General features: G+C 38.8%; 1 protein-coding gene across 1 annotated transcript; it reads left to right on the forward strand.

Annotated features, from left to right (window-relative positions):
• Window positions 1-5,311: 5,311 nt before the first annotated feature.
• Window positions 5,312-9,227, forward strand: prph2b (peripherin 2b (retinal degeneration, slow)). Its single transcript, XM_067421668.1, has 3 exons — window positions 5,312-5,892; window positions 6,714-6,960; window positions 8,258-9,227. Exons 1-3 carry the CDS (start codon window positions 5,312-5,314, stop codon window positions 8,456-8,458), a joined length of 1,029 nt encoding a protein of 342 aa, XP_067277769.1. The 3' UTR covers window positions 8,459-9,227.
• The last annotated feature ends 5,632 nt before the right edge of the window (window positions 9,228-14,859 follow it).

Below are 14,859 nucleotides of genomic sequence, written 5' to 3' on the forward strand. Positions count from 1 at the left end.
TCAATCTAATGGACATACGACACACGAATGCGCCTGGAGACGATGGAAATACACACGGAGAGCATCAGCTTTTGTTTCTGCTCTGACAGCCGCAAGACCAATGCTGAGTGTGTGTGTTAGAAATCAGGAATGGTTGAGCTTGGTACGTTTTTCATCTTCAAACCAAACTTGGGTATCCAGCCATCAAAGTTTAAATCCCGTCTGGGTAGAGCACATCCCATAATGTTCACTCATTAGGTCAGTAGGAGGAGTGTATGAGGTCTTTTGAAGCTGTTTGAACATATTCGACCACTTGAGGGCCTACATGACAAAAGCAATCCGGTCGAATGCGTTTTCAATATACCTCTGGAAGTGTCACAAGTGGACAAGCTCAAGTGTGTTTTAGACCCTGTTTACAGCTTTATTTAGACCAAACCACATCTTAATAGCAGGTGTAAACAGACCCTTGGTCACATTGGGTGACGTCCATCTCCCCACGCAACCTTTTCACCTTCTAGGGTTAAGTTAATGTCCCTCACACGGACATCGACTCGTCGACCCAGCTGGAGATTTACAAGCAGCGGTCACGAGAGGAATGGGCAGGTAGACCTTGAAACAGATTGACGATTCAATTTGTACCCGAGCGTCAGCCAAGTTTGGACACATGGGCGTCAGAGAGCATGAAAACTCACTGCAAAGATATTCACAGGCCGTGAGAAGCCTTCTCACATGTGCGCTCTGAGTCACGCACAAGAAAGATCGGCCTCTTTGCTGGACTGGCTGTTCGTTTGTTTTCACTGGACATAAATTTCCCCCAAATTGATGCAATTCTATTGATTAAATAATGGTCCGTTTCCTCCCATCAGACTGTCACTCCAAATGCTCCGCTCTTTCACATGTGTCTGGAGGCCTGGACGTCAATCTAGAACACAGACAGCTCTTTAACTCCTCCTGTGCTTCTACTTCTATGTTAACATCTATCAAAGAATCTATTGTAAACATTCGATAAAAGACACGTTTCTTTTTAGGATAATAAAAGTGTACTTCTAGGAGTCTGAAAGGTTAAAATGACAAAATTCACATGAACTCCATGCCACAGTCACCATCTAGGGGACATATAAGGCATTACACACTCCCAGACAAAAAGTTGAATGCACTTGACTGATCTGCCCATGATATTGAACTTATTCACATTACTAAAATGAATAGAATTCATTGAAATTATCTTCAGAACAAATGTATGTCACTAATGATCATAGCGCTTCGTCTTTCATAGTTTTGATGACTTTACTATTATTTTAAAATGTGGAACCAAATATGATGATGATGGAAACAGTAGCAGATTTCAATATGAGAAAAAGGCTATTCCTCATATCGAATTGAATTTCTCAAACTCAGTGGATTATAGCAGCGGAAGAGGAGGTGAGGGAGGGAAGGGGTGGAAGAATAGCTTCAATGCCTGTTGCAACGAGTCAACGACCCAAACTACCAGCCTGTAAAAATAAATCACACATCTGCTTCCAATGAGCCCCTGACATATTAATGCCCTTGTGCTTGTTATGAAATTCTTGTAATGCCCCCTTCCTCCTCCAACCCAGAGCACAATGTGCATGTGTCACCAATCCTCTTCAGCTTCCCCTGTCTGTTCATCATTACCTCTCTCTTTCTTCTCTCTGTCACCAAGTTACCGATACAGATCTTCTATCCATCCACCAATCTATCTGTCTATACTTCTAGTAGAAATAACAGGCCAGTGTGAGCTGGAAAAAATATATTTAAAAGCGATAGCAAGCAGCATTGCCTTCCTAACAAAGATTCTCAATGCAAAAGGATTATGGGTAAACATTATTCAATCTGTTAGAAAGATCTCCTGGATGGAAAGACAGAGCAACATGTGGCCCTTGTTAGAAAAAATAATAAATGAAACGATAACGGGAAGAATGGAGCTGCCGCTCTTTGAAGTGAGCGTGAATCTGAACTCTGCCGCTAATTATCCGCAGACAAACTGAAAGCCTGTTTATTTATCTGAGGAAGAAGAGCAGTAACCTGTGAGGAAGAGGCGGACATGTGCTCCTCTCTCAGGCCATGTCCACACTAATACGAAAACGCTTATTTTTCTCTCCGTTTTGGCCTTCCGTCCACACCGAGATGGCATTTTAAGGCTTTGTCTACATTAATCCAGATAGTTTTGAAAATGGAGTTTACATTTCAAAATGCAACGTTTTCCAAAGTAACGCCAAATTCAACTCATTGCGCGTGTGTAAACCTCACAAAAGCTCATTGAGGCTACGTTTACACGTGGGCGGCTATTTTCATAAACGGACATTGCAACCTCTCCGGTTTCAAAAATAACTGTGCACACGTCAGTTCTCAGAAGTGTTCATTTACACATACCTGTGTATACATGCTGTCAAGAGCATGCCAAACCTGTAGGTGGCGGTGTAACGAGAAGCTCAATTAAGCCAATCAGAATCCCAAAAATAGTGGCGGCGCTGGCGGTGACGTGGACTGGTTCTTCATGTTGGAGGGAGAAGTTGTTGCAAAACTGCTGACCCACTCATTCGTCTCTCCTCAACATGTATTTGCAGCTGTATTTGCAAATGCAAACACACGAGAAGTTTGCACCAACATAAATGCGACTGCTACTCTGAACGCTTCCACGATCACATGCAGACATAGGTCGCACTTTTGACGTAGGTGCGAGCTCTGGCGCATACTGTGACGTTGGCTGCCTAAACACCCGTTTGTCTCAGTTTACATACAAACGAAGACTTTCAAAATCTCCACTCTGGCTGGATTTTTAGAAAGACTTGTTTTCAAATAAAGGGAAATGTCTCGGTTTAAAAAAAGCATGTACGTATAGAGAGGCCTGAGAGGATACAGACGTCAAAGTTGTCACACAATTCTTCTGGCAGGATCATTTTATTCATCAAAAAATCTCCGCATTCACTGATGCGTCCAGGTCGCATTCGGTCAACCATTGTTTTCTCAAATGCACTGCACTCGTGTTTTGCCATGCACAGGACAGCAAACGCATTTTCTGTCATCCTTGTGTAACAAGGTTCGACCAGGAGGGGTTACACTTGCAGGATTGTGATATGAAGTGTGCAAAGTAATGTATTTTAGCAATTCTATGAAAGTGAATAGCACATAACTGGCACAAAAGCGGTATAAACATACATTTCTATTGGCACGTTATTCATCACATGACTAAAAAACACGTCTTTGTTTTGTAAATGTCTTTATCAAACTTTTTTTTTATACCTATAAAAACAATGAATAGAGAAATATTTATATAGGCCACTGAAAAAGTGGGTGGTCACTGTTGTGCTCTATTCTCAGAGCTCGCCAAAAGGTGTCAGTTCACTGTCCAGGATGTGCAGTAGTAGTAAGTACACGGCAGCTTTAAACACTAACCTCCGTGTAGTCAGCATAGCTATTGTATATAAGGTAACACTGTCTGGAATCGAGAACAGATTACAGCAATGTACAATCATCACAAAAAGAAATACATACAACATTATGTTGTGCTCAGAATTCCCCAGAATAACAACGGCCAACCCAGAGGGTTTCCTCCACACCTACAAATGTGCCCACTTGAGCCTTAACAGGCTTCTCATTTGTCTGCGTAGAAGCATCGCGTGCAATTCATCCAGTGCCTACGTTTCTCTCTAAATGGATTGGACAGTAAGTCAGTCAAATCCTATCGGTCCTTGTAATCTTGTCACATGTGACCAACACACGCTAATTACAGGGGTGATGTCCCATTGGGTTCTCATTTAGGCACATCTGCAAGGCAACTCTACAACTCAACCTATTAGCTCGTAGCCTAAAAACAGGTCAAGTGCTCTTACAAGAGACTCTACAAAAGTCTTGGGGTCAATCCACCAAAAGTCCTAATCTTTACCCATTGCCTCTGAGCCAGAATCTTTAGGTATTTGATTAGGCTTAGCCAAAGTGGCAAATGACTTAAAGTTCACTACTAATTATAAGAGATTGCGATTTCTACAAATAGGGTCAGTTGCGAACACAGAGAGTTGATTTGCTCTTAATGGCAACTGTAAAATGATCTAATCGCTAAGTACCTAATTATCTAATTACAGAGTGCATTGGATTGACCTGGGGGCAAAATATGTGGATAGGTTGTAGATCTCCCCATGATTTATTAAAGAACAAAAATAAGTGGATAATGGATAATGACATTAGAAATGTGGCTTTATCTCCTTTCATTGTCATGTAAAGATCACCTCTGAAGAAGAAGTTATGGGAGGATTGACCAGGGACAAGAACTGTTCAATTACAGATGGGTGATGATCATTTTAGGAGACCTGTACATATTCCTGTAAAGTTAGACATATCGGTCACGTTTACCTGGCCTGTCTGTGATCTAAAAAGTAAATCAACAGTTGGGTTTGTCCACATTTGACCCAAACATTTGGCTGAAATAACCCAGCATTATACAGAAATACATTTTTAACAAGATATGCCCTGATTAAGTAAATATTTGTTATTGACTGAAGAATACAAACCTCCCAGTGGTACATTTGAGTGCATTATACCAACAAATCGGAGGTCTGAGTAGACAATTAAATTAGAAACAAGAACATAAAACTGCAAAGGTTTATAAAGGTTTTCATAATTTGAGAAAAGAGCATACTAATATAATAGGCACAGACCTGTAGTGGAACTAGCCTTGCTCTGCGCTGACATAATTTATGTTTTTTTGTCGTTGTTGGGGTTGGTTTTTTGTGTGTGTGAGAGAAAAAGGAATTCTTTGGACTGAAGACTATCCAAAGATACCCCACAGCCCAGCAATACCCACAGGTAAAAGAGGAAACTGATGCTAAAGTAACTAACCAATTACAGAGTAAGATAAAGGATTAGTCCGCAGCTCATCTGCAAATGGGATCAGTGCTGATTAGTAGGGTTTAGGATGACGTAGAGGAACTTGATTCTACAATCACACAGCTCCTCAGCCGGCCACCCCCTTTTGCAGGGAAGGGAACCGTCAGCAAAAGCCACGCAGACCCCAGCAGGTTCATTTGGGTGGATTTATGTGAAATTCCAGAAGACGTGGCCTCTGGTTGTCAACAGTATGGACTCTCTTAAGTTGTGGGTGGTCAGAATGGATATGAAGAGGGAAATCCTTGCTACAGCACGTTCTGCAGCCAAACTTGATGACGGATTACAAAACTAAGCTTCTGGACTACAACGTTTCTGTTCAAGGTCTTCAAGGAAGAGAAAACGCATCAACTAAATAACAGGCAATCATTCTGAAGAAGAATCCCTGTGAATATATCCTTGCGACTCATTAGACACCAAGAACGAAAACATGGCTTTGATGCCCATGAAATTTGACTTGGCCAAACGGGTCAAGCTGGCCCAAGGATTGTGGATCATGTACTGGCTCTCAGTCATGGCTGGAATCCTCATCTTCAGCATGGGGATCTTCTTCAAGATCGAGCTGCGCAAGAGAAGCGAGATGATGGATAACAATGAGAGCCATTTCGTGCCAAACCTGCTCATTCTGGTGGGACTTGTGGCCTGTGGTGTCAACGCTTTTGGGGGCAAAGTGTGCCATGACTCCCTTGACACAGTCAAGTTCACCAAGTGGAAACGTATATTGAAGACCTACATGAGTGGATGTGTGGTTTTCTGCATCGCCCTCTTTGTCACGGCTCTGCTGTGTTTCTTGATGCAGATCTCTCTGCACTTCGCCCTGGCTGAAGGCCTGAAGAATGGAATGAAGTACTACAAAGACACAGACACACCAGGACGATGCTTCATGAAGAGAACACTGGATATGACCCAGATTGAGTTCCGCTGCTGCGGCAACAACAACTACAAGGATTGGTTCGAGATCCAGTGGATTAGCAACCGCTACCTGGACTTCAGCAATGATGAGGTTAAAGAGTGAGTACTGATATTTCTTTCCTAAAAAGCAAGAGGTATCAATGGAAACGTAGGTAAGAGGTGGGGAGGTATCTAAGTGGAAGACATTCCGGATAATTTTCATGCATTTTCTTGTGATGAATCAAAAGGTACCGGCATTAAACGTGTCCAAGTTTTAGGACAAAGTAATCAAGGCTGATGTTCATTGGGTTTTTGGGAAGATGTAGCTTGTTTGAGAAAGTAAGGCAGCTAAGCCGACAGAGATCAGCTGATGTATATATTATTCTCCTCTTCAGGAAGCATAACCCAGAAGGTGCTCTATTATGCAATCATTTACAGAATAACCAAGACAAAAGATAACACATACATTATAAAAAAAGTTTCTAAGCCTCAAAGCAGACTCCCAGAAAACTTTAATGTTGAATGTAAGAGCGATAAAATATAAGGGTTTGTTTTGAGAGATTCCTAAGTAGATAATTGGCTGGTAGGCTAAAGAAGGGATGGGTAAAGGGGGCGAATGGGTCCATGGATTAGATAATCTGTCAGGATTCTATTCCAAATTCCTTTAAAGCTTACCCTCCACACCAATCATAACATTGTGCCCCCCAATTTTGACCTCCCAAGGGGCTATCACTTTTTAAGGTGATGCATGTTCCCAATTTAAAAGTGGTTGTTGTTTTCTTCATCAGATCGGAGTTCTTTTCTTTGTCTAGTAATCTCAAAGTTAATGTAAAGATACAAATGTGTTAAGATATGTTTCTAATCCTATGACTCAATGCCACACCCATGACTATGGACCAATTAATGCAACTAAAGTTCTTAATCTTTTTGGGATTTCTTAGTCGTGTCCAGAGCAACGTGGAAGGCAAATACTTGATGGAAAGCGTTCCCTTCAGCTGCTGCAACCCAGGCTCCCCTCGCCCCTGCATCCAGCATCACCTGACCAACAACTCGGCTCACTACAGCTATGACCACCACACTGAGGACCTAAACATCTGGACCAGAGGTTGCCGTGAAGCCCTGGTGTCCTACTATGGAGGCATGATGAACACTATTGGTGCTTTTGTGTTGCTGTTCATTATTATAGAGGTGGGTATAAGAGAGGAACTGCGATCTAAAGTTGAACACAGCTCATTTATGGCCTTTGACTTTGTCACTAGATTACACTCTTGGTGGGTAAAGAGTGTGTTGCTAGATTATAAAGTGAGCTGCTAGATTATAAGGTCAGTTAGTGCGTAAAGAGTAATATAAATAGGTCTGGAAGAATCAGATTAATTAACTGCTTAATTGATGTAATTAACACTATGCTGATGACATGACAGGGTATAATAACTGGTAAACATTTAACATATGGGAACAGGAACTTGGCACATTTACCTATTCATATTTTTCTTTTACAAGACTTGTCTACTACAAAATACATTAAAACTATACATTCATGCATATTAACATTAGTAAATGGGAACAGCATAGTATGTGCACTTTCAACGTACTTACCAACACAAGAATTGAGTAATGCAAGGTAACTACATGGGTTAAGTTATGGTTTAGGGGTAAGTTCAGGGTTAGTATCTAGTTATTACCCAGTGTCATTGCTACGATAAATACATAGTATATTCATGCGAAACAGGACTGTCAAATAATGTGCCACCATCTCTAATCTGAAATGAAAGGATATATACTATTAGGGCGCAAGTTCTTTGCTTGGGGGTAAAAAAGAAATTCAAAATACGTGACTAGCTCTATACTGTAAGCGAACATCCCAACACTGCTGGGAGCGGCGGTTAGATGAATATATAAATATATGCTGAATGCTTTTATCTCAATAACAAAATAAATACAACTAAAAAGACAGCAGTGAGAAAACAGCAGTTAAGAAAGCATATGATTATACCGTGCTCTGAAATTCACATTTATTATATTTATCTTCATAAAATAGAAAAGTTTTAAACATAAAAAAAACAGTACCAGTGACAGTCACTTAACATAATTGCCAGGTACCATTGGTAGTTTGAAGATGTTTACCAGACTTTTCCAAAATGTTCTCTTTGGCAACATTCCCGAAAATCTCAAATCGAACTTCGGTTTGGTCTGATTTTTTTCTAAATGTGACCACACCAGTTCATTCTTCAATTTAGCTTGAAGTACATCAGGGCCTTTCGTGATTTCGTAATGTGACGTGACAGAAAATGCGCAAGAAAATTAGTTCAAGAGGGTTAACCTTAGCATTAACCACAAGCTTAAGTCCCAGAATCTTGTTGCCAAACTGGATATTTCCTGGAAAAGTAGAGCTCATGTGGATCAAAACAGTAGCACACAGTAATGCTTCTGTTTTGAGCATGTCTGGAACTTTCTAGAGACTCATTAACCTGACATTTCGTCACAGGCTGCGGTGACTGTCGGTTTGCAGTACCTGAGTACTTCCCTGGAAACCCTGACAGACCCAGAGAATCCTGAGAGCGAGAGCGAGGGATGGCTGCTGGAAAAGAGTGTGAAGGAGACACTTTCTGACATCATGACGAAGATCAAGTCCCTGTGTAAAGGCAACCAGGTAGAGGGAGGAGATGCAGAAGCAGCCCCCACATAAAGCTGAGAGAGCCACGCCCCCTCCTGCCCCATCATGTCCATTGCCACTCCCACTTTTGGGAGAAGGAATGCATGAAAGGTTGATTAAAATGTTCTCTCTTAAAAATATAGGTGTATATGCATACATTTAAGATCAATACACCTACAATTTAATGAGATTCCTACTGAAATGTGAATGTACACACTACAATGTAAATATAAACGAAAAATTAATTAATATGTTTATTTTTTAATAATTTAAAAATTAAATATATCTGTAAATGTCCTGATATTATCATTATATCTGCTATCCAATCAAGCCAGCCTCACTGCCCACATGCATCAAGTTTTACCCTTATATTTCCAGTTTATTTATAGGTTGAGCGGATGTTTAACCCGACAGCCTCACACATGCAAAAGCATATATTTCACCATATAGATTTCACCATAAAGCCATTGTGCGCGATGAAATCAGAAAACACTTCTCTTGAAGGGGTCACATGGCAGCTTTTATCCGGCAGCTGAGGAAAACGTGTTTTTGTAAGCGTTTAGTCACCTCCCAGAACTTGAAGGGATGAAAACAGTGGCACACCTTGCTTTTTTACACAACGCTGCCTTTAACAGGCCTTAGGTTGTCTGACGATTTCCAAAAGCATGTTGATGGTGATCTACTGGAGAGCAGAACTCTGTAACAATGGGGAAACTCAACACGTTCGCCATTAATGTGTGTAGTTCTCGGGTTAAATATCTGCCTCACTAGTTGAAGAGATGTGAAAACAGGCTTACTCAACTTCCGCATCATGTAAGCGCTCTGCTGAGCCTACAGTTGAGGGACAGTTACAGAAGTTGTCAAGCGTACCAACTTGGTAAAGATTCTAGTCAGTTGTGTGTGATTTGTTCATCTAAGTCAGACAACCCAATCACAGTTGTATTTTTTTTTTCATATCATTTCTGTGACTTTTAAATTTTCACAGGTATCTCTTTCTGTACATTTGACCTTGACTTTGCAGTAATGTCAGTTTGTTTGTGGATTGAGTGGATCATGTAGGCAAGTTCATTTGTGAGATAAAGATGTTTTAATGAGATTCAGCGTTATTCTGTGGTATTTTTTTGCAAAATGCAGAACATAATACAGCTTGTTTCTAATGCGCACCTACCTCTGAACAGATGTGACTCTTTGCTTCTGTTTAAAGACTTAAATATGAGAGGTGAAAGTGGGGTAAGAGCCGGTAAGAGATGTTTGGACAGGTGAGTCCCAGCGGGATACAGCTTTACCTGATTGGATGAAGAGAAGAAAATTAGGCGTTCATCCTGCTCAGAACAGCTGAACATCCATCCTCAGGATACCTTTAAGCAAATAAAAAAAACCTTGATGAATTTCTCTCAACATCAGTTTAAAACATTCATTATGTAGTGTCACACTTCTGACACTGCTTTTTTAATTACCCATCAATATCAAATGCCTTATACATCTATGCCAAACATTTAACAAATTACTGACCAATAGACCTGTAGCCGGTTGAAAATCGTGCTTCACTGTCGATGTGGTTCACCATTAAAACCGTTCGATTGACACTGCTCTAGAGTAGATATATTGGTGAATGTCACGGAACAAATCAAGAACATACCATAATCAAAATCACAATTATTTAATTTTATACTCCTTTTTTCTCACACAATTGTGGATGTGGAATCACAATTCCACACAAATACTTAATACAGATCATTACATCAAATAATAATGGACTTCGTTGTCATTAAAATAATATTAAAGCAATACCAATTAAATATTAAGCTAAGTAAAATAGAGAAATAGAGATCACACCAAGAACAATATCTATAAAGATAATTATTAGCATCCGCACCAATACACTGTCTTGTTTATTCTAAGTGCGTGACTGTCTGTCACTTTAAATGAGGATGGGTCCTGATTGGCTGTTTATCGTTCATCCGCTGGATAAAATCATTCTTGATTCTTGATTTTGATTAAACGTTATATGTATAGCTATTGTTATTGGTGTGAACGGGCCTTTAAAAGAAGAAAATAACCATGGTTTTATAACAGTAAAAGTGTATTAGCCATGTTGTTTTTGGTTAATTGATTACCATTTATATAACCAGTTTTACCACAAATACCACAATTAAATCATGGTTAGAGTCGCAAAATCATGGTTATTTGTGGTTACCATGGTTTAGCTACAACAACCATGTTTCTTTGTTTTATTTGTAGTAAAACCATGGTGATTTTTTATAAGGGTTTGTATATGTAGCGCTAAACAGGATGCGTGTCGTTTGGTATTTTCTTCGGCCGTAAGTCCATAAAGAGTGACTGGCTGAATAAAAGCCGTTAATCAGCTTTCTGGAGCAGCTTACCTTCTCAGGTGACGCTGCAGCCGGGACAGGTAACTTACGCGCGCCTAAAGACATACACACAAACGCAAATGCCATTATTATAAGGTATTGTAAGTTAGGTTTTTAGGCTTTAGAGAGGCGTAGGCTAAATGAAATTTGAACTTTGACAGCTGACTCATTCTTTATTTAGGGGTACATTTCATGTCAGTCAAAAAGTAAGGACATTTGATCAATGCATTTTTTATCAATAAACTATAGGTGGTGGAATAATATAGGTAGCCTATATACTTAATGTGCCAAATAAATGTGCTAAAGACTTTTTAAATGATAATGAAAATTAACTTTTGATTCAATATTTTGTCAACTGTGTTAGGCAAATGCTGTGTCATAAATCCACAATTATTCATCCTTACCCAAGATTTCCATCTCCAGAGATATCCCTACCTATTTCTGACGGTTTAGTCCACATTTAAAAGATTTATGACATCATAACCACACATAACACAGTTGACAAGCGTAACAGCGTTTACAAGACACATTAGAAGGAAAAGAGAAAACTCTCTTTAAAATGGTAACTTTCTTTTAATTCAACAAATGTAAGTACAAGCAATTAATTACATTTAAATTGAATTGCTATCATTGTCAACCATGAGAATCCATGTCAGCGGTTACAGATGACATTTCGGCCATTTTAGGGTCTTGTGTAAGCTGCTGGCCTTGGACTAGTTAGTAGTAGACCTTGATTAACTAATGGTTTTATATTCTTTCTCTACACATTTACAAATATAACATGTGACTCAAGTTCTCTAGAACATGTTGATAACACAGTTGACGTCAATTAATCTACTCTATGTGCAGCCAATAATATAAATCATATCCTCCTGGGACCCAGTAATGGACTTTTGTCCACTGTAGTGGACATTATATTTTAGTGAGTTTCTGTGACATCACACACGTCACAGTTTTGAGTCAGGATGTCCTTTATAGAGCACATTCAGGGCTTTACACAGATACCAAATGTTTGGAGGTGTCACCAGGACAACAACAACTTCTTGGTCTTTAAAAATGGCTGACAATAATGTTTAGCACTCTTATGGAAATATGATAATATTTTGTAATTATAATTTAAATCTGATTAATTTTCTAATTGTTTGTTATAAATCAACATCTCAGGAAAATGCTATGGGGTTTCTAATCTAAATATGACTCTTTGTTACAAAACAGGGCATTGATTTCATAAATGTCCACTGTAGAGGACACCGGGACTTAAATCATGTTTATAAGGCATTTTGGAGACACAACAAGTAAATAGGGAAATAAATTACATATCAATATTCCTATGAAATATTACATATTATTATGAAAATGTTGCCAATTATTACTCCCCTTATTACACTTCTTTTTTTCATTACATGTTGCACCAAGAACACAATAATATGCAAATTAGATGCAATATACCGATACATTGTACTGAATGGGAAAATCCAACTATGGCCATTTTACCCACATGTTGCATAAAGTAAGATGGTATATCTAAGCATTCAGTTATATCTTTTATAACATAGCTCAGAATCATCTTTAAAAAAAGTTTGTTTTAAAAAAATCCTGAAACTTAAAAATGTATTCGTGAATTAAAAATAAATCCCATTGTTTTTGCCTATACATGCAATTTCATTTCATTAAATTTTTTTAACAACTGAGTCCTGGTGTCAACTACAGAGGACATATCATAAAATATGAATACAATATAATTTTCCAAAAAAATAATCTGTCCATTTGTTTCTTATGCTCTAAACAATCTAATGACATGAAAAAATACAAAATTCAAAAAACTTTTTTTTTCTGGGTCCCAGGAGGATATACTGGAGAAGTTATGACTTACCAGTCTTCAAATTTCCCTCCCTTGATACCAAAAAGGAATGATATCGTGAAGTTGGACATTTGCCTTTGGAAGAAACCATATTGTTGATTTATAGGGGTATTATAGGGAGTAATGTCTCAGACAAATACAAAGTTGATAATTTTATGTAGATGCATGAGCGAATTTTTTTTTAACATCTCTCTCATAATTTAATGATTATTTTGTACAAATGTTTATAAGAAAAATATATAACGAAACATCCATTTTAGAGCTAATCTGGAGAGAGAGAAAAAAAAAACAACAACTCACATTTACCAAATCAGACAGCACAAAAACAGCAAATTCCAGTACAGAATATGCCATTTTTGAAAGATAAAAGATAGGTATCTGTTGGATTACTGTATTAAATGAATAAGAAACGCCCCCTGATATAATATCATTGCCTGAAGTGAGAAGTTAATGAAAAATGTGTAAAATTGATAATTGTGTCCACGGACATGACATGTACCCCTGATTATAGAATGACTCAGCTGCTGCTTGCAAGTATTTTCTGTCTCATTGTGAAGTCAAAGTTAACAACACACACACACAATGCCATAGAAATGGTCAAATCAGAATTCAGTATGCAAAGCACCTGACAGTGGAGTCATTCATTGCTGTTAGTAGGCTTTGAATTTCTTTACAAATATGATTAAACATAAGATTTAATACGTTTTCTTTAAAATTCCACCATGCTTTACTCTGTGCCAAAATGCCTAATCACACCAGAAATAACTATATATATATATATATATATATATATATATATATATATATATATATATATATATATATATACACACACACACAAAGGATTATTAGGATCACCTGTCACCAATTTCTCATAAAATGTAATTATCTAATCAACCAATCACATGGCAGTTGCTTCAGTGCATTTAGGGGTGTGGTCCTGGTCAAGACAATCTCCCCACTCCAAACTGAATGTCAGAATGGGAAAGAAAGGTGATTTAAGCCATTTTGAGCGTGGCATGGTTGTTGGTGCCAGACGGCCGGTCTGAGTATTTCACAATCTGCTCAGTTACTGGGATTTTCACACACAACCATTTCTAAAGTTTACAAAGAATGGTGTGAAAAGGGAAAAACATCCAGTATGCAGCAGTCCTGTGGGAGATAATGCCTTGTTGATGCGAGAGGTCAGAGGAGAATGGGCCGACTGATTCAAGCTGATAGAAGAGCAACTTTGACTGAAATAACCACTCGTTACAACCGAAAACAATTGTTTCTGACCATGTCCATCGCTTAATGACTGTGGAAACTTTACACTGGACCTCAAGCAAACGTGGATTGTGTGGCTCTCCTCTCTTCCTGGGAACCCTGATTTCCAAAGGAAATGCAAAATTGACTTTAACCAGAGAACATAAAATAAGAGTGGCTTGACACAAGGAATGCGAAGCTGAAACCCATGTCTTGCATACGTCTGTGCGTAGTGGTTCTTGAAGCACTGATTCCAGCTGCAGTCCATTCTGTGTGAATCTCCCCTACATTTTTGAATGGGTTTTGTTTCACAATCCCCTCCAGGGTGCATTGATTTTTGTGAAATCAACTTTTTGATGATATTCTAATTATATGACCAGCACCTGTATAGAGATACCTATAATAATCTGAATAAACTACTGCACCATCAAATAATATCCAATAGTCCCCCCGTAAGGTATGCTAATTTCTAGGAATTGATGGTCATCAAAACCTGGACTAATAAGACTAACTTTAAGAGGTCAGTGAGCTTGAACTCTGGATCTAATCCTCTTTATTGCAGCGTTCCTGGATAAACATGAGATTTAGACAGAACTAGAACAGCTAAGAAGAGCTGCAACCAGCAAAATAGGTCACACATTTGCCTGCATCAGGACACTAAACCTACCTGCTCTGGAACATACAGAACAAATACTCACACACACAAAGTACTATCTTACACACACACACACACACACACACACACACACACACACACACACACACACACACAAAGTATTATCGTACACACACACACACACACACACACACACACACACACAGCTATCTTACACAAGTACTCTGACACACACACATACTCGGTCACTAACTCACTGACTCACTCACAGTCACACACTCCCTCACAATAAAACCCTTCAGCTCATTCATCAAAACATTTTATGTCAAGACGCAACACA

This window comes from Pseudorasbora parva, chromosome 17 (genome assembly GCF_024679245.1).
Source record: "Pseudorasbora parva isolate DD20220531a chromosome 17, ASM2467924v1, whole genome shotgun sequence".
Taxonomy (NCBI): Eukaryota; Metazoa; Chordata; class Actinopteri; order Cypriniformes; family Gobionidae; genus Pseudorasbora; species Pseudorasbora parva.

Bases quoted from the DNA above. Each gene is read 5' to 3' on its own strand.
- prph2b (XM_067421668.1), top strand. From the start codon at position 5,312: ATGGCTTTGATGCCCATGAAATTTGACTTGGCCAAACGGGTCAAGCTG. The intron at 5,893-6,713 runs GTGAGTACTGAT...GGGATTTCTTAG, and splicing joins AGCAATGATGAGGTTAAAGA to TCGTGTCCAGAGCAACGTGG. The intron at 6,961-8,257 runs GTGGGTATAAGA...ATTTCGTCACAG, and splicing joins TGCTGTTCATTATTATAGAG to GCTGCGGTGACTGTCGGTTT.